At 42.6% G+C, this 23,611-nt stretch overlaps 1 protein-coding gene across 5 annotated transcripts in view; it reads right to left on the reverse strand.

Annotated features, from left to right (window-relative positions):
- The window catches only part of arvcfb (ARVCF delta catenin family member b), a 241,307-nt gene that overhangs the window by 13,221 nt on the left and 204,475 nt on the right, over positions 1–23,611 (reverse strand). For all 5 annotated transcript variants that reach the window (XM_040050177.1, XM_040050178.1, XM_040050179.1 and 2 more), the window contains 4 exons: positions 4,866–4,993; positions 2,406–2,556; positions 1,195–1,387; positions 212–323 (listed from right to left, as the gene is read on the reverse strand). In XM_040050177.1, the coding sequence (XP_039906111.1) occupies positions 212–323; positions 1,195–1,387; positions 2,406–2,556; positions 4,866–4,993 (584 nt within the window). The remainder of the gene's footprint in view (positions 1–211; positions 324–1,194; positions 1,388–2,405; positions 2,557–4,865; positions 4,994–23,611) is intronic.

Here is a 23,611-nt window from a genome sequence, read left to right on the forward strand (position 1 = left end):
ATGTAAAGATGATATTGGTGACAGCTTGATTCAAATTTTAGTCGGTGGAGATTTATCGGAAATTATTTTACAATGTCAGGAACAGAAAACCGAGCCACTCTCAAAACTATTTGAATGAAGCTGCTTACAAAACATTCTTTCAGCCTTCTGAGCGAACAATAACAACACTCTGGATTGACATTATTTGTAAAGGCTGACTTTGGTTCCATACCTGGAAGTGGCTTTTGTTCCACCCGTCCTTGGCCAACGCGTTCCTCAGCTCCTTATAACTCCACACTGTCTGCAGCACATGGGACGCTGCCTTCGTTTCACGTGCTGATTGGCTGAAGAGCCCCCCCCCCCATCCAAAAAGGAGGAAATTAGTAGAAGAAGTAACTAGATCAATTAACGTCAGTAACCTCACCTAATCACAAAACGGTAACAGCTGGGCGTGCTGGCGAGGCACCGCTGCAATCAATCTCTTCATTCAAAGACTTTTGAGTTCTCCGGGCAGTTTCAGGGTCTAGTTTTTAATTCACAGCCAGATGAATACACATTGCCTTTCATTAGCTACCTCTGAGCCACCAGTATTAATTATATGTGGGTGCGAGGGAGGGGGCTCACTTCAAAGAAAGCTAATCTCATGAGGCTGAGAGGAAACACTAGCTATTTGGTTTGTGAATAAACTATGTATATTCATGCTTGTTAGAGTGACTCTGGATGATCAATACATCACCGCACAAGGACGGGCCTTTGAAAACTGCATTTAAAATGTGGTGCGGCTCTAACACGCCTTTATTTGCAGTGAGTAACAATGTGGTTATATAAGACACCTCTTGAAAATATTAGCCTGAATATCTTAATTTTCGCTACTAGTTGCTGAGTACAACTGAGACACCCACTGTAAGAACGGCCTCCACTTCTGAAAGCCTGTTTATTAATGTGAGGTGAGCAGTGGTGTCTGTAGCCAAGCTCGCGCCGTCACAAGACGCGTTACATTATTCATCCTCCATGAATACTAATATGAAGGCTCATGATGAAATTGCATACAAGGTCATACTATAATTATGTCTCAGTAGTAAGGCCACACCTCGTGCAGAGCTTATATGGATAACAGCATGCTGCTTCAGTTTGACTCAGTGAAGAAAAGGGGAACGCAGTCATAGAGCAACGTCAATGCAATATTTGTCCGACTGTACTTAAAAAAAATCTTACCTGGTCCTATTGATGGCGACCAGTTTCTCGATGGCCTGGGCCTGGATGAGGGAGCGTGCGTTTTCAGAGCTGTCGGTGACGATCTCGTGAATGGTATTGAGGATGGCCACCACAGTGTCCTCCTCCAGGTTCTTGGCTGGTCGCTGCTGACCGCTGGGCAGGTTGCTCACCAAGTCCCGCATGGCATAACTTCCTATACGGTGAATTAGTGTTTAAGGTTAACCAGGTGACAGTGACAGGGAGAATAAGAGTCGAACACAAAGCACTCTGGGAGCACAAACCTCCAGCAGCTCCCTTCCTGGGCAGTATTTCCTTTTTAGGAAGTTTCTAAATTTTAAGGCTTTGTGTCAAATTTCCCAAAATAAATCATTAAGCTGACCTCGGAGACTTTGGTGGATGTAAAGCTAATTTTAATGGATTAATATGACCCCACTCTACAGTGTTACAAAGTTTTATCAGAATTCATTAAAAAAGTTTGTGAGCTGTTGTGCTTATAGTCAGATGGATGACACGCATGCAAAAACACAACCTCCTTGGCTGAGGTAATTAACATCTTCAAAATGTAATAAATTAGGTTACATCTTAGCAAGTCAGGTACTACTGAGTCTTGTGAGCCTCGTAAAATTGCATGAATAGAACAGTTTGTCCAAAAGCTTGCATTTAATAACATTTGTGTTATTCGTTTTTAACATTTTTTTTAAATGTCAGTTCTTCTTTAATGACACTCTAGTGTCCACTTGTAACACTGACATGTAGGAATCTGAGTAATGAAAATACACAAACTCTCAAGCGCAGCAGCTTCACATTTTCTATGTGCCCGTAAATAAAGTGACACCCTTTCTAATGTGATTCCAGACTTATGAAACAAAGTCTACAATCCTTTCATGTAAAAATGCTTTCCCATCAACTTAAAGTAGCGAGATGAACGGCGTATACGATGAGATGCAATGGATGGACTTTGAAGGCTTATCATAAGGAAACTATATCAACAAAGGGAAAAATTGGAGGTATAGAATCATAAATGCATTCCCACCAACTAGTGGTCAGAACATGCATGTTAGAATTATTTTATGAAAAGACTTGTTAGCCTTTTAAACAATGTGGTTCAAATCGTTCACAGAATAATAGCAAACCTTCATTGGTATTACTGCAGTAGCCATCCAAAATAACATCAACAACAACAACTGTGTGGCTTTGCTAATTGTTTGTACCGATTAGATCCTTGTTGCGGCGGTCAATGGACAGGTTGCGCAGAGCGATGGCCACAGCTCGGACCACCTTGTCAGAGTCAGAGCGCAGCAGCTCCACCAGGATGGGAAGACCTTTCTCCTTCCGCACTGTGGCTCGGATGTAGCTGGACCACTGAAGGGCGAAAGAAGGGCATGCTGTGAGTGCTTTTTATATTCTTTAGAATTTTATATAAGTACTTGAATCAGCCCTAATATCAGTGCACATCCTTTCATTTGAGGCCCCGAGGTAAGTCCCACTGAGGAGCCTAGTGGATCTCTGTGACACCAGCACAGAGGGCGAAGACACTTCTGCAATATTCTCCACCCGTGCATGGCCATGCACACTCAGAAAGTCGTTCTGTAACTACAAGGCAGCTCATCACTGCTCCTTAGGCATAAGTAATTCACAACATCACACAGTGGGGCTCTGAATGGACATGTGATATAATTTGTCTTAATTTAAACATCAGTAGATTTTACTTCTCATTTTTTTGTAACATGAAACATTAAGCTTGACATAAAAGGGTTTCTTCTTCAGAGTGCTGATAACCCAAGAGATGTAATTAAGCAGAGGACAGTCAAAGCTGAGCCACCAGGTGGCAGTAGTAAGCCTTGGAAATAAGGGAAATCTCCCCTGTGGTACTAAGCAGAAGCAAAGAATGAGGAGGATTTCAAGCAGAAGCTCTGATATCCTCAGAGAGAGCAGGACACTCTTTGTCCAGCTCCCAGATGTGACAGTCTGGTGTGTTAGCAGCTCCACAGGTTACTGTTAGCCTGCTCAGGCGTTCTGATCATGCTTACCTGGGAAAACATCTAACAGGAAAGAGTTTTTCCACCTCCAAATACTCACCTTAGCTAAAAATCACTACATCTGAATTATTAAAAACATTCAATGAGAAACTCAGAGCTGAATCTGATCTAACGAAACAAGAGGAAAAAAAAAAAAAAGGATCAATCAAGATTTCAGGTGATTTTCCTCACGTCTCTGAGGGCTTTTTGCTGCTGATGAAATCTGAGGACTGAAAGATGTATTTACAGTCTGACACTTGGGTGTTAAGAGAAGAGCTTTTGCGATAATGCTGCCGTGGGCTGAATACAGCCCATCTGCTGGAAAACATAAGTGACCGCTCTTGCCCGAGGTGCTGCGTGTAAACTGGCAGCTGACTACCAGCCATCCCTGTTGATAATTCACTACTGCCTGCAAGCCAGACAGCAGCTCCACAGATGCTCTAACTGGAATAAATGTGTAGACCTGACTGCACAGCTTCTCATCTAATCCATCATCAGAAGCAAAAACCTACGAGAGATGAGAGTGCTGGATAACAGATACAACACTTATCTAATATTATTCCGACTTGATGGTTATCATTACCCACCCTGTCTTGTGCTGCTGTCATGTTGATTTAGAGCTACTTAAATTGTTGGATCCCATTCTAAATGTATCTACACTTAATTTAGCTTCAATCTCCATCACAGAAACAGCCATATACTAACAACACTATTTATAGCATTAGCCTTAACATTGCTGTTTTCACCTTTCTTGATCCAAGTGCAACCAGCCAGCAACACATTGTGCATGAGCTACCTAGAGCGAGCTTTAGCTTCCACACACATACTTTGGCCCTCAGAAGGCAGTCAACACATTCTCATCCCAGCGTGTCAACTACTTTGCTTGGGTTGTGGTTAGGGTTCAAAGTTGCCCTCTGTTGAAAAAATGGCACTCTGTGTATTTAAACGTGACACCAAGGACTTCACAAGAATCCATACACACCATTCAGGCATAACAGTATGACTAATATCCTGTTGGTTCTCCTTTTGCTGCCAAAACAGCCGTGACCCATCGAGATATGGACTCAACTAAACTCTTGGAGAGTGTCCGGCACCAAGATGTTAGCAACAGATCATTGAAGTCCTGTAAGCTGTGAGGTGGAGGCTCCCATGGCTGCCCGTGACCCTGTTGCTGGTTCCCCACTGTTCCTTCCTTGAACACCCGACAAGTGCTGCAGTTATGGAGATGCTCTGATCGAGTCGTCTAGCCATCATAATGTAACCCTTGTCAAACTTTATAAAACAAAACTGGATAAAATGTTCACTTTCCCCCTGATATATCCCACCTACTAACAGGCGCCATGATGAAGAGTTAATCAGTGTTCTTCACTTCAACTGTCAGCAGTCATAGCCTGACATTGTGTATGACAAGTGGGGAGTAACAGATCCATCTTATTATTACGAGAAACCAGCAGCCATGGCACAGCCGTTATACACCACCAGCATCAACGAAAGAACGGTGTTTGTCTCCCAGGGAGGGAGAGCAGACTTGGTCTTTTTGCTACCATCGCAGGACATGTACAAGGTTAAAGATGAGGACAAAAGGCTGTAAAAATATAAATGAGGAAGAAAAAAAGCCAACGGGATACAGTAACACCCCAACCCAGTACTCACAGTCCACTGTCCAGCGCTGAGGTTTTGCAGAGCCCCAGCAGCTGCCTCTAGGGTGTTATAGTTCTGGCTCTCCGTCAGCAGAGAGAGGTAGAGCCTCACCACCTCTGGCTGATACAGCAGCTCAAAGCCTGCAGGGAAATACAGAGAAACAAACACACTGGTTAGAATCGGTAGCCAGAAAGATAGGCTAGTTAGGCTGTGTGAAGGTGCTGAGGTCTAACTCTGTCTGTAAGAAATGTACTTTGGCACAGCAAAACAGGAAAAGACGCTTGGGTTTGCCATAATGCACAACACCTCTGGTGAGAGCACACAACCTTGACACAAAATGCCACAAAATTTGGACAGCAGTTCTTTCTGCAAACTTTCGAAAATGTTCCTGAGGACAAAACTATGCAAAACAGTGTTAGGAGCTGAAACCCACTGTGTCTATGTGGTTTTAAACAGCCTACAACTCCTTTATGAAGAAAAGCTGGAGCAGCGCCTAGTAAATTTCCACTTAGCAATACTAAAGCATTACCATTGAAAACACTTCAGAATTATAAATGAGGAGAACAGAAGAAGGAGAGGTTATTGATCCGACAGCCCTCACCAAACCCAGGGTATTTGAGAGGGAGGTTTATCTCGCCAGCACATAAGACATTCCAGCACAGTCAATCATTAGGCCTCCCTCTGATGGAAATGTAATTATATTATCAGCTATTAGACAGAGCAGGCACAGGGAGAGGCCGAGGTGTCGGATCGCATCAAATCAAATGTATTCATCCAAGGTTTTTCTTATTTTGCACTAACAAATGACTTACAGGGGACCAAAATGACACTTTTCTGATTCAGCGGGTGAATAGACACACTGATCTGCTCATCTTACTGGAGGGGGCAGGTCACATAGAGAGGGAACACACCCAACAGATTTTGATGACTTGACCGAAACACTTCTTTCCAGTTTTGAAGAACCAGCTATATTCTGCAAAGGAAGCACTCCACCTCATCTAATCTAAACAAAGCTAGAACTAATGCAACAGTGTTTCAATACAGGGGGCGCAAACAGCTTTTACCCACGCAGGCTTTAACAGACTTCTGCAGCCCAGATCACAAGCTAACTGAAGCTTTAAAATCAGCTTTTACAGAAACACAGCTTCCTTCCTATCCTCAACAGGAGTGCACATGCAATTTTAAATCCTTCTTCTATCCCTCAGGTCCAAATGAAAGGATATATAACCCGCTGCTTCTTCCCATGTGCTCTGAGGCCAGTAATTCCAAGGTTCGATCTGAAAAGCTCCGTATTATAGGAGCTGGGATGCACAGTAACCCTGTTTGATTAATGCGCGCAGGTTCATGAGGCTCTTGGTACATTCTTGAAATGTAGAAAAAGATTTCTTTCCTTTTCTAATGTGACTTGGGCCCACATATAAAATCAGCAGTCAAAACCCATAAAAAGGCATCTTACGGTAATGTACCCTCTTTTTATTGACTCACTTTTTTTAGTAGGAGACTAAAGATAGAGGAGAGTATCATTTTTGTGCTCAAGAAGTACAAGGTAAACACATAAACTGACATTTGTGCCTCTAAATCCACATCTCACACTCATAATTTGCAGAGAGCGGAAGCCAGAGTGCTCTGAGTGCCAGATTTCAAACACAGCAACATAGTAGTTAACACTCAAAAAGCGGGGTTTTCTTCCCCGAGACGCTTCCCCGTGAGATCACTCGACCAGAGGGTGTGTGGGAGGAACTGCCAGACTGGGAGATCGCTACTGGAGGTGCTGCTCCAGAAGTTACTTTCAAAAATGAAGCAGAGTGAGGAGCAGACTACCCCCCCGAGTTGTAATCACGCGCTAAAACATGAATCACTTTTTTTTTCTCAGGGGCTACGCAAGAAAGGGGGTGGGTGGGGATTACAAACCAGACACTCAGCAACATTCTTCACGCGCCTCATATTTCTGGGCCTACTGGGTGCACACTCAGCAAACTGGAACCTATGAAGCAGGCAGTCTTGTTGACAGACATTTCATCTCCAAAGCAGATTCTCTTTACACAAAATGTCAGCCACGTTAAACCTTTGGAAGCTTTTTCTGCACTCCAAAACTGTGCATACTATGGCTCTTTCTTTTCCTGTAACATAATCTGCAAATCCACACTCCCTCCATCTTGAAATTCTTGGGGTTTTGGTCTGGCACCCAAGCGAAGAGACTTATGAAATTGGAGTTTTACAAATGAAAGACGTGCACAGTTCAACAAAGGAGATGAAAATGGAGGGAGAAATTCACTAAGCGTTTAAACTAAATCCTTTAGCCTTAGTGGAATTTTCTCACTGTTGAGATGTTAAGTATCTCTGCCAGACCCTTTTACTCAGCAGTTTTTAGATAGGGCTTAATGTCAGCACCAAGTCCCCGAGGTCTTTACTAATTAGTGCAAGCCAGGTCAAGTTCTGTTGGCAACTGTACACTGAAGTGTTGTTGTTGTCGTCAGTCATCTCCTGCTTGCCTTTTGGCCCGCTGTTGTCAGTTTGTTAGGCAGAATTACAGTTTGGACACGGAGATGAGCTGTCAGTGTGACGTGACCTTGGCTCAGGGCAACCCACAGCCCTATAGTCTGTGACAGACTGCAAACACGGTGAGATTACTTGAATATGATGGATTCAATCCTGAGGTGTAGCATGGAGAGCATGCAAATCGACTTCTGAGTTTCCCCATTTTTCAACTATATAGCTAACTAAAGTTAAGCACTAGTACTTTATACTTCTCTTGCTAGTACAGAGAAGTATCAAAACCTTTTTAGCAAAGCAGATTAAATGCAAGATCATGTAAATACAAGCCAAAGTCCGGTATTTAAATGTTAACCATATGCTAGCACAATGTACTTTAATCTGCGATAATCTCCAAAAATGTGTGTGTTGATCTTTTTTGGCAAACTGATAATGGAACGAAAAAGTTCCTCTAAGCTGTAATTTTAGTTTTTGCTTCTTTCTGTTTGTTTTTCTTTATTGTTGTTTTTACAGCCTACAATTTTACTGCAATTTCACAACACTCATCGGTGCGGTTTCCAATAGTAGCACACGTCTGTTTGTAGCTGGCTGCAGCGAGTAGATCCCCGTAGACTGCCCTGTTAATATACCTCACCTCAGTGTGCTTACAGCCTAGTACCAACAATGCTTTTGGTAGCCATAGCCATTTTACCCCTTCATAACAAATGTAACTAAACTTAGCAGTAACTACCAGGCCTCACTAATTAGTTCCTTAACTGGACCTCTTAGCACCCTGCATGATATTGTTGCCTTCTGGAGTATCTGACAAATAGCGCAAGGTGTGAGGTGCAGCTTTCAAGTCAATGATGAGACCAGAGGGTGAAAGAAAATATTTACTTTGCACAGGGATGGAAGTGAATGTAGGTCAACATTTGGACTAACATTTGACATCTTACTAGTCGTAATTTTATCTGTTATACCAGGGCTGTCAAACATAAGACCCAGGGGCCTGAATCAGCCCAGTAAAGACTAAACTGATACAAAACTGATACATATTGTTGAAATTACAATATGTTGTTGCTACATAAAGATATCTCAGGGATTAAATGTGTAGTTAAACTTCTTCTCACTGACAGAAAAGAGAGTTTCACTGGTCCAGCCCACTTAAGATAAAATGAGTTTGACTTCCCTGCTTTACACCACACAAAAGACTCCCGCTGAGCTCTGCTCTGAAGTCAGTGCGTGCAAACACACAAACACTGTCACACACAAACACAGAACGGCACAGTCAGTAACAAGCTCGTCCCTAAATGAGGTGAGAGGGGAGGAGAGGCGAGTTACTTTTCCAAGTAGATGACAATGGCGACAACTCCTCCAATCGAGGTGGAGCTCAATTATCAGTGGAGAGAGGGGGCTCTGTGGGGCCGCGGTGCATGAAAACTGGGTTAGAAATGGAGTTAAGTTGAAGTGATTGAGTGACGCTCGGTGCAGAGCTATAGCATTAATTCAGTTCAAGTGCTCACACTATTACCTTTGCAGGCTGTGACAGGCCGGTAAATGATAATGGATTAACTGATGAGCAAGGTAGCAACGCACACACGAATCCACACGCAGCACATGTATGTGAGCATAATGAAGGCGCTTCTCTCCGATTCACACACTCATCGACTCGGTTCTCCAGAGCAATTTGCCTTGCTCTCAGACAGTTTGCTGCATTCAGGCAGAACTCGATACATACCTCTTCAAACAGCTCCATACACGCACACAAACACATCAAGCCCTTGTGATGAAAGCGATGTTCATCGACCAACCCCGACTAGATCAAGAACACGGTCTCCTTCTGCATCCTGTAAGCACTCCATTTATTCACTGCTCCATTTCCAATACACTAGGAGCACGCAACACTTCCATCTGAACAGGAAGGACATGATGCCCCATCACTTTTTACAACTCATAGGAGAGAGTCAGAGGGGGATAAAGAGAGTGGCAGGCAGAAAAATAGAAAACAGCAAGAAAAAAGAAAGCATCTCTTATAACATACTGAAGTAATTTTCACATAACAGCTTTTTCCTGTTACTCTCATTGTAAAACAGCTCCGATTGAGCATCAGAGAAACATGAGGACGTGGAAGACAAAGTAAAAAAGTCCGGAGAAATAGCTCATAATGCTAGACTGACCATAGGATGACCTTCTCTTCCCGGATACATAAATCAGACCACCGCAGTGGGAAGCCTCAAGTCTCCACTCTTATACTCTTTAACCCTGCCAGTCCTCTTTATATTTATACCTCCTTATATAAGTACAAGCAGGCACATGGGAGAGTGCTACAGTGCTAATGAAGACTTCCGCAGGGCAGAGCCATAGCACGGCGACAGCTAAAACAGCACATCATTAAAAGTGGTACGCCACCAACATAATAATGGTCACGACTCTCTCGAGTTCATTAAAAACTAAAAGGTAAACGGTGGAGCCGTGTAAACAAAACAAGGAAATTGGCAGGCTATGCAGAGGCAATTCCAGTCGTACAGCGTTTGAAAATTGCGCTTTGTTGTTATTGTTGTTGCTTGGAGGAGCACCAGATGGATGGAGTTTACACACTGTGTCAGTTTTTCAAAACATGATTGATAGTAAGAATTAGACCGGCCGGAATTTATGCAATTTATCCGTCAATTAGAGGAGGCCTGCTTTAACCTCCTAGGACCTGGCGTCCACATATGTAGACATCACATTTTGGGTTATTTAGACGAAAATACTCAATTTTGCTCTACAAGGGCCTGATATCCACTTACGAGGACATTATACTGCTACTGTTCTATTTAAATTTTAAATGAATATCCTCATATGTGGCTCTCATTTTTCTTAGAAACAGAAATAAGGTAAAAAAAAAAAAATCTGGTTATTCTTTGTTTTTACATTCATCGGGTCCCAATCAGCCCAAATATCAAAGAGAAATTTAAAATGCATGGCGTGGAAGAGTTCTTAGGAGGTTAAAGGTGGTCAGTGGGCCCATGTTTCTGATCACACAGAGAAGCTGCTGTAGCAAAAATTTGATGGTTGTCACCTCCTTCCCCAATCCTCATCATATTACTGCAGGAGATCTGCTCGACTAAGATCAGACCTTTGATAGAGAGGTGTTGCTTGATGCTGCACAAGGTAGCAAAGTAACCATGCTGACATCTATCCAGTCCAAAGTAGGAGGAGCAACAATTAAGGTGTCTTAAATTGCTGGGCTCAACTGCGATGTCCTACAAACTAGAAATAATTACTACTTGGTAGGAATGGATGGCAGTATCTGTGGGGACTAATACAGTAGATGCTTCCTTTCCAGTGAAGGTGAAATATTACATGGACATGTAGTGAATGTTAGGGAAGTGGAAATCCCATTTGTATGCTCAAGATGCATCTTAATGTCAGGTGTGAATGTAATTAGGCACCCATATGAGATGCATGTAAATGCAGCGTATAAATCGCACAAAAGTACATGCAATCGACTGTTGTGGCAAACCACAGTGAAAATCAGCTCCTCCACGTAGGTCACACTGAAAACAAACACTCTTTTGCAAAATCAATTTGACCCATGTCTGGTTCAAAATACACTAGTGTACTCATCCTATGCCAGAGGGAAAACATGTGATGTAGGATCACATTCCCTCCCAGCAGACCTGAAGCAGAGAGGGGCCAAAACAGAGCACGCTGATGGTCTGCCACGGCAGTTCACCCTCCAGTCACCCCTTCAGACTGACAGGGTCCAGGAGTCAAAGCATCATTTTCTCCTCTCATAGCCAGTTGGCTCCCGCTGCAGATTGGCATCTCTGCGGGCAGCCCCAGGGCAGCACACATTAGCATACCCACATGGTGGTTGGCCTTAGTTTGTTGGATGATGACAAAGAAAGCAGAAGGTGGCAACTGGCCCATCTTTTAGACAGCTACCCATCAGTTTTGGAGCAAAAAGATATACTGGCATGATGATGTGGATAAAGAGAAGGGGAGGGGGAGCTGGTGAAAGAGTGGACCACAGGAGAAAACATATAGCTAAAGGCACAAGGCAAATGTGTAGACCTCTTTGTCACTCCCTTCCTCTGGCTGCAGTGTGCCATTTCACTGCAGGGGGTTCTGTTCCACCAAGACCAAGAGTTGGGTCCATGAAAGCTTGTTTCCTACCATTTAGCACAAAAGCACTCTTTGCAGCAAGCTGTTTCTGCAGTGACAAGAGAGTATCTGGTCTTCCTGGTGCTGACAGGCCAGCAGAGTCCTGCTGCGGGCTTTTTGTCCAAAGAGGACACATCATCACCGGTACCGAAAACCTGCAGATGAACTGACACCAACTGTCCAGAATGTCCAAGTACTCTTTTAACGAAGGCCAGCAGAAACGCTCCATATCTCTGGTTTCAGCCACTGAACTTTGGACACAGACACAAAGCCGATAGACTTCTCACTACTGAGCCACAGTTGTATTAGGTTTTCTATGGCTTACTCAAGAATGTGCCTCGCAGCTATCTGGCCTCTCAGTGGATCGACAGCGGTAATGCAATGGCTGTTTGTTTCCAATGTCCCTCCTGCTAATGCAATAGTGTTTTAAGCCCTCAGGTGGAGGTGTTAGTTTATATTAGAGTTTCTGTCGGTTGGAGATGTTATTTCCCTTTAGATGAAAAACATATTGGTGAAACTTGTCACTTTCCAAGTTGCGCAGAGTATGAATCAGCCTTTCATAACAAGTTCCTGTTGAACAAATGGCTTTCAAAATTAGTATCGAACAATGTTTAGACACAGTTGTCAGATACTACACAGAAACATGAGGTAGTTAGAGATACAACTAGGTTTGGATACTTGACGCCTTGTAAAAGTTTAACGTTATGTACCTAGGTGCTTTTATTTGGAAATAATAACACAATGGGCTACAATGGGCTACATTACATTTTCTATTAATTATGACAAATGTGAATACATGGCTGTAACAAACCATTTCAAAGTCCAGAATTGAATGTAGGCTCTAATAGTAATATCAAAAGAATTGGGGTCTCTATTAGAACTTTTCTGTAATTAGTGCCACATTACTGCTTAAACATTTAATCATTGTGTCATGTTCACATTAATGTTAGAAACTACAACAATGACTGCGCTGCAGACACATATAGCTCATGTCAAACTCCATTCTTAATATCTTAAATAGGGTTAATTAATGTGGTAGTCTTGCACAGAAGCCATACAAGTTTTATTTAGATGACTGATGTTTCAATTAAGTTCTTAAATTAGCCTTGTTTTTAGAAAAAAATTGATTGCGTTTTGAGAGCAGGTAATTTGTTAGTTTGGCACTGCTTTTTATGTTTTGGGTTTAAATTAGAGAACAGTAAGACTGCAGGAATATTTAATAGAGACGTACAGTAATACCTAGGGTTGGATGCAGAATCATATGACAGAAACTGACAATTCAGAGCAGTTACATTTCTTTCAAGGTTTTCTCATGTAAATAAATATGAGAACTGACTATTGTACTGTAACTGTATAGTATATACAAGACAGAAAATAATGAAAAAGCAGAATGGGTTCCCTTGAAACATGTCAGAGTTTGTCACTGCTGCTTTCAATTCCCAGCTAATGTTAACACATTTTTGGTGCCTGTCGTGCCGGTCAGCTCCGTCGCCCATAAAGATCTGCTGTGGAGTATGACAAGCTACCAGCTGCATCCCGCAGATGCATGTGTTGACTGTGCCATTACATTGGCTACAAATGGGGAAAAAATTGATACAGAGAAGTGTGCTGTTGAGCACGTTTGTTTTCTATCCCTGCGTCTCCTTCCTGTTTCTCTGCTTGCTTTCTTCCACCCTCTTTCAGTCTCCTCTCACCACCTGTCAAATCTGCGCCACAGACACAAAACGTAGCACACGAGCCAAAACTGCTTTAAGCTACTGATGCAGACAATATGTAGAAATGAAAAAGTACACGAAGATGGTACGAAAGTTGCCATGGAAACCACCTCTCCATCGCCACTAACAAATCGGCTCATTCAAGGTTCACTGGAGACAGTTGGGCCAGAAACGGCAAAACAAAAATGAACATGCTGCATTTCAGTGCGCATGGAGCATAACGCAGCATTTAGGCGATGCATAATATTCTGAGGTAATGTGCAGGAATTAGAAAGCCAAACTGGACACCATAGCTTGGAGTAGTTTGTAAATCGGGATCCTTCTCATACTTACCTAATTCCCATAATTCCACAGCCACTGGCTAAAAATGCAAAAAAAAAATGTAATTAGTGGCTAAGCCCTGCACGCGCCTCATGTAAGTTTATGTTTTGCAAAAATAGCGGCAGATGATCAAGTGTTTCAGAGTGGAGGGGCGTGTGTGTGTGTGTGCGCGTGTATTTCTGAGAGTGGAGTGCGTATCAGCATCACCTTGAATGCCTGCTTTCTTTACACAGTCAAGTCACGTCCTCACCCAGACACAAACGAAACCAAAAACTCAGGCAAGAGGCTGCCGGAGAGGAAGAGATGGAGGGCAAGAAATTGGTGAAGAGAGGAAGAAATAAAGGTAAAGAGAGCGAGGAGTCCAGGTCCCACAGAGAAAACGTGTGTGTATGTGTTTGCGTGCGAACGGCAACATTTCCCATTTCTTATTTGGCAGTTTAAGTTGCTCACCTGCGCCTGAAAGTCTGAAATATAAGCTTAAGTTGTCAGGGTGATGTCGTGCTTTCACCGCAAATTCCACCTTACAGTCAATTCCCGACGCACTACACCACTCTACATCTGACAGATATTTCACAAGGAAATTGCGTAGCAACAGAAGCTCAGGAGAAGCGAGGAGAGAAGGAAGAAAGGGGAAGAAGGGGAGAACAGTGGGAATGTGCAGAAGAGAGACTAAGTGGGGATTGGGCGGGTAGGAAAGGGAGCAAGGAGGAAAGAAAACAGATGCTTGGAGAAGGGAGAGGAATGGGGAAAAAGGCACAACAAAGCAGGTGAACAGGGACTGAGGAGGGAAGGAGTAATATAGTGGGTGAGGTAGAGGAAAGGGCAAACGTATAAGGAGCAAAGAGGAGAAGGTTGGATCAAGCAAAAAATCGTGACTGAGTGGAGCTGAGCTATGAATGTTGCATGGTGAATGGGACAGCTGTCTGGAAAATAGTCCACAGAGATGCATGGATCGTTTCAGGGCATCAAGATGAGAAGGGGGGGCATTTACAATCTACAATAAGAAAAACTGATGCACTGCAGCAATAGCTAAATGATGTGCTCTGCAGTTTGGGGTGGGGGTTTGGAGTTTGGGTGTCCAGCCTTCGGGAATAAGCCTAGATAATCCTGTCGACTGCTGGTGTGTGTGTGTGTGTGTGTGTGTGTGTGTGTGTGTGTGTGTGTGTGTGTGTGTGTGTGTGTGTGAGAAGAGTGTGGGGGGGTTAATAGAGATATGGCAGTGACTGGAACGAGGACTGAAGATAGAGGCCGAGAACTAAAGAAGATGGACTAAGGGGTGTGGGTGTGTGTGTGTGGGCTGTGAGGGCCTGAGCCCGCAGTCCAGATGAAGGAAAGTAATAAGGCTTAAACACACACACACACACACACACACACACACACACACACACACACACACACACACACACTAGAGGTGCGGCTATCTTTGTTGCTTGAAAGCTGCCGATAACAGCGGTTAATATTTGATGCCAATACATAGAGAGCATGCGGATCATTTTCATTCAACTTACAAACATTTGATGCCTCTTCCAGCTCTATGTTTTTATTCTTGGACAATGGAGCAGAACTGCATGATTCACAGTTCAAAAAGACTCATTTGTGCAAAACCCTCAGCTCATTTTTATAGCCTGACCAGTATAGGATTTTAAGACCAGCATCGACACCAGTGTTTGGTGATTTAATGAAATAAATTTAATGAGAACATGAAACATAAATATTTGTTATGTGTAGTTATAGCATGACAACGCTTTTTAAAAATAATCATGTTTCACTGTCATTGTCTCTGGCTAATATTGGCTGATACTCATTTTTAGCTACCATTGCTTTCTAACTTCCCTCTGATTGGCTGCTTCTTAAAAACAAAAGACTGATGGAGCTGCTTTCCTCACGACCAGGGCCATGTGCCTGAGATGACCATGTAAAGCATATCTATTCTCAATGGCATCACGCAGAGCCAAGAGTAGAAAAACTGCTTCATTGTAGAGGAATCGCTTTACAATAAAGCAGAGTTTGTAATGCATGATGATGGCTGCGATGGTGTTTGGTGGTGGAGGGATTTCCACTATAGGTTAATGTCAGCAGTCATCTCTCATTTAGCGCTCCTTTCAGCTTCACCCAAGCACAGATGATGCTGTGGTCAATTTTCTTAGCTAATATATTCTCTCCTGAAACACCCTGATAACACCACCTTTATTAGTTAACATCACCTTATGCTCAAGTGTGAGGTGCATTGTCCTTTGCAAGTGCATGCGTATCTTCGTGTGTGTGTGTGTGTGTGTGTGTGTGTGTGTGTGTGTGTGTGTGAGAGAGTGTCAGAGAAAGATGGAGGGAGAGTTTGACAGTATATTTGTGTGTGTCAATAAGCAGTGCTGCTGTTTTTTTCTCCCCTTTTTGGACAGCTGTATGAATTAGGATTTGCGTGTGCTTATAAGAGTCAAATGAAAGGCACTGAGGATGAGATGATTTACTCTCGTCGGCTTAAACGAGCCCATCACCAAATCACACGCGCATTAAAATCCAAAATGCTCCTGATTATAGACCAGTCAAACACACTGACTATGAATGCTAAGAAACCAAAAAGATTTTCAAGTTGCCCTCTATGCGCTCAGTCTTCTCGCTTTATACAGAAACCTTTCCCTTATACTACCCTTTCTTCTTCTCTTCTCTTTTACGGCTGTTATGTAGGCCCAGGAACATTGTTAAAGCTCTGAGACCTTGACCCGTTCTATTCTTCTGTTTACTTGTTCGAAAGGAGAATACAAATCTTTATGCCGTGTTTGATGAAAGCGTCATTTAAATGCCACAATGTAATCTGAGACATAGAGCCGTCCTGACGCACGGCATAAGCCAGACTGCAAGTAAAACCTCATTGGAGGGACAGTTTGATTGGACGCCTGCCAGTGCCCATGACCCTCTCATTCAATTGTACACGAAGACAGCAGTCCTTAGGGTGCATTTAGGCGCTCCTGTTTACAACAGTCTGGATTGTTTACGGCCGATATTTAACAGGTAACAGGACAGTGGCAAATTCTGAAGGGAGGCGCTTTTTTCTCTTCGCTAAGCCTCTGTTGTAGCTCCAGCGAAGCCAGTCAGTACGCCATTAATCTGCTTTTAATTAGATTAAAGCGTCTCTCACAGAAACAGGAAGCAGCACTCTTGTGTCTCGAACAGGGCCAAACAAAGGCTCCAATTGGCAACTAAATCTCACAGTGCTTCCTCCTACTTTCCTGGAACCATTCTTGTCTCATAATTATCACTTTACTCCAACTGCTCAGGTTTGGGGAGATGTGGGAGGAGAATGACATGGTTAATCATCTGAAGAGCCTGATGTTGCCGGCTACTGTGAATTCCTGGCACTTTTTTGGAGTTTCACAGAGCACAGTAGGAGGAGACAGAGGGCACTGAGGGTTTTTGAATAGGAAACAAAGTTAGAGCTGTTATGTTAATGCACTGCTACTGGAGAAGTGCTGGGAATTAGAGATGCCCCACTGTCCTCTGCCAAACGCAGGTGGATAAATGCTGCCATGCATGAACACACACAAACACATAATAATCTTCAAGGACTTCACTCCACTAATGATGTGTAGCACAGTCACTCTCTATGAGCTCTCCTAGGAATAGCATTATTATGCAAACCTCTTTGTATTTCCAACAAAACACACGGTGGTCCCACTTACATAAACCTCTTGCTCCCCTCATTTGTTTTTCACTCCGTGCCTTATTATCACTCCTTTTCATCACTGAGTAGTTGAAGCGGGAGTCGCAGTAGCCAAAATGTCAGCTCGGAGCCGCTGGCTATTCTTATAATTAGTCCTTTTTCCTGTGTGTTTTATTAGCAGCAACAAAGGCAAAACTGGAAGACAGGGAGTGTCAAGTTAGCTGTAGGTGGCTGAGTGTGCTCAGTGGATGACACTCCAAACAGCTGGTGTGGCAGATAGGGAATCAGATTTAATCTCAGCAAGGTGGGAAGTGGGCGTGTGGAAAAAACATTAGCATCTGGGTAAGCTTTTATAATATTTCTTTTTTAATATGTTGGTATACAAGCAAATTATGGTATTACAATGGTAATTTCACTATAAATTTAACTCTCAAACACCACAAACCTTTGGCTGATATGCTCCTCCACCATCACCCATCATAGCATTACAATATACCAGGTCATTTACAGATCCAGACAGTAGTTTTCAATGGTATTAAATGCTTTCTCATTAACTGATATAGTACTCATAAATATTGTATTTAGGCAATGTATTATAGCATAGCTCACACCAGTAGAGGGCAGTCTCTACTGGTGGAAAAAGCAGCTGAGCTCAGTGAGCTGTGAAAGATGGTGACAAAACAAAGGAACAAAAGCAACTTCTAAATAAGAAGGAATACATCTGCCCCTGTCTGGAAGTATTGTGGACTGACTTCTTCGAGCAAGAATCAGTGGAAGAAGGATGGGAAGGGATTTCTCCATTCTAAATCAATTACATTTAAATGTTATATTAGACTAGTTCTGCTACAGTCACACTCGGGAAAATACTCGTGGCACAACCAGAATTATTGCAAGCGTGGTTTGAAATGGCTACTCTGAACACAGAGGCCAACTACTTGCAATCAGTTGCCATTCTCACAGTCTCAGAGCCTGGTTCTGCTGGAGGTTTCTTCCTGTTAAAAGGGAGTTTTTCCTTCCCACTGTCGCCAAAGAGCTTGCTCATAGGGGGTCATATGATTGTTGGGTTTTTCTCTGTATGCATTATTTTAGGGTCTACCTTACAATATAAAGTGCCTTGAGATCACTGTTGCTGTGATTTGGTGCTATATAAATAAAATTATATTGAACTGAAATAAAATTGAATTGGAAAGTGACTTTGGTGTGTCATTAAAATTAGCCAATCCTCAATCTCCCAAAAAATTTCAGTGTAGAAGAAGTTATTCAGCAGTTAAGGTCTGGCACCTCTAACAGGTTCTGAGGATACAGGTTTTCATAGTCTTAAGACATTCTGCACCTCCACAGTTTTTTTGGGTTTATCTTCTGCGTTAAGCTTGTTGACTTTAAGTTTAAGTGACTTTATGCACGTGCCTTATAAATGAAACTGCTGTTTCCATTGTCAGGGTGATAATAAAAAGCCAATAAGATGGAGTCTGTCTGGTATCAGTCTGCTGTCAGTTTGGCTTAATGGGATGAAATTGCCAATTACATGCAATCTGTTTGTGAGAATACAACAATTAACTGCAACAAATTGGTGAAAATCACAAATCTGTTGGCATCTAAATACACAGAAAGTTCCATTAAACAAAAACAAACATTAACTACTCACTATTACCTATGCCAGAACCTTAAAGAGAGAACCCTCACTGGGTGTTGCACACTGCTTTTTCTCACTCAATGGAAATCATGGCAGGGTCTAATGATTGTGATATATGAAGCTGTTTGTTATTGTCTAAAATATAGTTCAGCTAACTTACCGGCAATTACACTGTTAACAAAAGCACGTGGGAAGGATACAATGTAACAAAAGCCCAAAGTTGGCATTGGTGTCATCTAATTTAGTGGTTGCAAGGATCACATAACACAATACAAAACTCCATAACCTCACGGGGAGAATCATGTCACTGTAATGTGCCATAGGGAAATACTTCCCAGCATATACTTTCACAGGGCTCTTACCAACAGATATTACTTATCAAACCAGGAACGGGGGAAAGTTTTACACCTTTTAACATTAGGATACAATGTGTCTGATTTCTGTCTCAAATGCTTCTTGCCTGTCTTTTTGCTCTTACAGCTATTTAATCACCTATAGACATACAAAGTGTAAACGGGTAGTACGATCTGTGTCTTTATGTAAAGGCATCACTTATCTCTTGTTGCCACAATTTTTTGTTAGTGATAGACACAGTTTAAAAGAAAATGCTTGAAGAGCATGATTATGACTAAGTTTGGTTCCAGGATTCGTTTGTTTAGTTATACTCCATGTAAATATAAAGTCTCCTGTGTTATAATATCTGTTTTGGGGTTTTGTTTGTTTGCATCCAATTTAGTTTTGTCTCATCTGACTGTTGTGACAGCAAGGGAACAGAAATATAAAACCGATCTGAGTCAATCGTCCTTTTCTTAGAGCAGGGTAGACCTTCCTCTGGACATGGCTGCATCCACTATAATAAGGACACACAACACATTGTGAATTTGGCACAAGGAAGGTGTAATGCCAAGAGAAATGCAACGACAGCGGCTACAGAGAGACAGAGAGTGATACAAGGTGCCAGACAGTCTGGAACCAACACTGTGCGGAGTGGATGCTATGTGTCAAGACAGCCAAGAAGCTGAGGGTGAGAAAGTATGTGTGAATGCGCATCGGCCATGTGTCTGTGCAAGCATTATATGCTTATATACACGCTTTGTTTGCCATCTGCATGTCTGGATTAGATGGTCGTGACGTAGCCATCACTATTAGAGGTCTCACCTGGCAGCAAAATGTAGCGCCAGGAGAGGAGATGGAGCAGGGTGGCAATTGGAACAAGCGAGTGGTGCGTTTTTGTGATTAACAAAGGGGCAAGTGATTCACTGCAGTCAGCTGGTTGCGGACTAGCATGAAGACAGCGAGGCCAGGAGTCAGCATTCGTTATGGAGGTGTTAAATTCCAAAGGCATGAAAATAGAGAGCTTCTACTTGGTACCACTGCTCGGAATTTGGGAGATGGTGAGGTGTTTATTGTAGGCTAAACTTTTCCTCCTGACTAGAATTGTGTTTATCTGAAGTAGACTTGCCAGCAGGGTAATGACGCAAAGATTCCTTATTTTGAAAAATGGATCTGCTTTATCACATTTCCCTGCTGAGGCAGGATGTTCATCAAGCCTTTGGGCAAGTGGCTGTTTTTTTCCTTTTCCTCCACCACTTGAAGCCATAAAGAGAGATATAGCAGGGAGGATTAAAAGAATCAGATTCTTGCCACAGAGCCATTAAGTGAAATATTTCTCCTCCATGTGAGGTGACAACACCAGAGACAAACAATCAAAGTGGAGCTCTATTTTCTCTAACTCAATTGAGCCCCTGACTTTTCCGACATCAAGAGCTAAGACGCATCAGAGACAGAGATGACTCCGACAGCAAAACAGTCGGTGTTCATTACACTACACATCGAGATCCCCAGTGGGTTGATATCAAAGTGGGTTACAGAATACAATAAATAACAGCTCACACTAGTGTTGTTTGTCAATGCTAAGACTTCTCCGCAAATTAAATGCTTGGCTTGCTAGAAAAACAAAAAAAACAAAACAACAACAACAAAAAAACAGTGATGCATGTTACACAGTTGTCGTCTTTGTAAACGCGGGTGTTTTCTCAACTGCTGGTTGAGAGACGAGGGTTGTGGGTTTGCGCGACGAGAGGAGTGCAATAAATCTCTCATGGATGGAGAGAGCACCAAAGTGGCAGAGAGCAAGACAAATGAGAATTAGTACTGGAGGTGGAAAGAGAAATGGAGAGCGCAAAAGGGCAGACATGGAAAGCGCTGAAGCTTTTCAAACCCAATGTCTTTATTGCTCCGTCACATTGCCCTTATTGTCAAGATATGACTAATTAGCTATACTTAAAGCAGTTTGGATCAAAAAGCTTCACTTGAAATTAGACACAGATTACCAAAAAGATTCATCATGGTGGGAATAAGCACTGACACATCAAACACATCCACCAAGTTTCCAACCATTTCCTCATATGAAAACATACAAGTAGTGTAGCAGTAAAAGGGTATTAGGGTTTTAACTATTGATCATTTTTCTGCAGAAAGAATGATCTCGGTCTTTTCATAAGTCGCAATGATTGCAGAGTTTCTGCCCTGGTGTTATTAGCCAAGGTCCGCTTGGGCTAAAACAGCTTGAAAAACCCACAAAGACACTTTAAAAAGGACAAAACAACAAAGCAAATGTTAGAGAGCTGATATCTGTCCACTTATCTCTACTAATTAGTGACTATAACAGGCTAGAAGGTTTTTGGGAACAGCGTTAACTGCTTCTCATTGCTCTCTCGCTCTTATATATAAACACCTTGACATCTTTTTCTGTCTCACTTGTCACCCATGGTGAGTGCAGAGATGCACCTAAACCAAAGCTCTGTTGTTCCATGTGTGGCTCACAATTAGCGTTACAGAAGGGTACTGGTGCCAAATTAATTGAGGGCAATGTTAAAATGCCCCACTGCCAGTCAAACTGCTGGTGGAGACCCTGCTCGGGTCATTTTTTTTTTTTTAATTTAGTAGTATATGGCCAAGTGCATACAAAAGTAATGATATTTTCACTCACTTCAGTATATCAGTTTAATCTAATTAATATTTAATCATTAGCAGAGTGCCCACATTTTACAACTCTGTCTGCACTATAAAAACAGGGATGGTAAAAAGAAAGAATAATTAAGAGGCTTTCTCCAGCATTCACAAAACACTCCCTCTGAGGTAATTACACTAATAAACTCTTTCTTAAGAGTTTAAGATTATTTGATGAACTGGTTAAAATCTGCAGCTCTTCTGATTAATTGCTCATTCCATAATTCTTCTTCTACCCTATTGCAATCTGGAAACATTAAATATCCATCCATCCATTCGCGTCCGCTTATCCTTTTCAGGGTCGCGGGGGGCGCTGGAGCCTATCCCAGCTGTCATAGGGTGAGAGGTGGGGTACACCCTGGACAGGTCGCTAGTCTGTCGCAGGGCCAACACACAGAGACAACCATTCGCACTCATATTCACTCGCACATTCACACCTATGGGCAATTTGGATTAACCAATTAACCTATCCCCATTAAGTGCATGTCTTTGGACAGTGGGAGGAAGCCGGAGTACCCGGAGAGAACCCACGCAAACACGGGGAGAACATGCAATATTAATATTTAGGTATTAATGTTTCTCCTAGGGTTGCATAATTAAATAAACTAAACTACATTGCACTTTTAAAGAAAATGGAAGACGATCTGGCTAGATGGAAGTCTCTATATTATTCATGGGAATCGTCGCTTCAATAGAAAACGCTGGTCTAAGGAGCTTGGAAAGAAAGACGTGTGGACTTCTTTAAGTTTCTGGAAGACGTTTCACCTCTCATCCAACAAGCTTCTTCGGGTCTAAGAGCAATTGGCGGAGAGTCCTATTGGACTCAAAGGCTACGTCCACACTAGCCCGGATAGATTTGAAAACGGCGTTCTCGTTTGAAAACACTCCGCGTCCACACTAGCATTTTCGGTCGTTTTCACAGAGTTGTGCGTCCACATTGAAATGGCCGAAAACGCTTACGTTCCAGTACTGCGCATGCGTGAAACGCAAGAAGATTCGGCCTGCCTCATTTCTGTCTGCTGTTTATTTACTTTCCGGCTCTTTGAAACGTTGCGGCAAAATGTTGAGGAAAAGCACCGAGTTTTTTTAAATGGACTGACAATGAGGTGGAGTTGTTGCTGCGAGTAACACAAAAGTACAAAGTGCAAAAAGTGAGTGAGAGTTAAAGAATTTGAAGAAAAGCTACGTGAAGCATGTACAGACTGATTAATCTTTAATAGGGCTGTCAAAGCAAACAAAACAACTGCTGTATAATGCCCTCCGCTATCTTTGTTTAATTGGTCACATGACTGCATCACATGACTAAAATGTGTCATCGTTTTCAAAAGTCTCAGTTTTCGCTGTCCACACTGCGACGCAAAAGCACCATCTTCAAATGTATTAGTTTTCCAGAGCGTTTTCAAAACGCTGCGTTTTCCTTCAGGTAAAACAGTGTGTGCTCTCTCAGTGTGGATGGGAAGCCAAAACGGAGAGAAAACGATGCGTTTTCAAATGAAAACACATTCGTGTGGACGTAGCCAAAGAGGGTCATGGACCCCCTTTTGTTCCTCTCCCTGATCACACGAGCCAAGGTGTGAAAACGGGTGTGGGTCATAGTCAGCCAAGGTTTGACAGCTTTCCACACTCTATCATGTGACTTATTGAGAACAAATGACCCAAGATGTGAGTGGGCGTTAAGGCGTCTGGGAAGGGATCTCGAATCTGGATTATAGATGGCAGACGGTTGGTGTCGTAAGCCCCGCCCTCTGTTCAAATATGGTCATTCACAGTGGCCATAGATGGCTTCTTTCACTCCTCTTTC

This window comes from Simochromis diagramma, unplaced genomic scaffold (genome assembly GCF_900408965.1).
Source record: "Simochromis diagramma unplaced genomic scaffold, fSimDia1.1 OVJJ01000159.1, whole genome shotgun sequence".
In the NCBI taxonomy this organism is placed as follows: Eukaryota; Metazoa; Chordata; class Actinopteri; order Cichliformes; family Cichlidae; genus Simochromis; species Simochromis diagramma.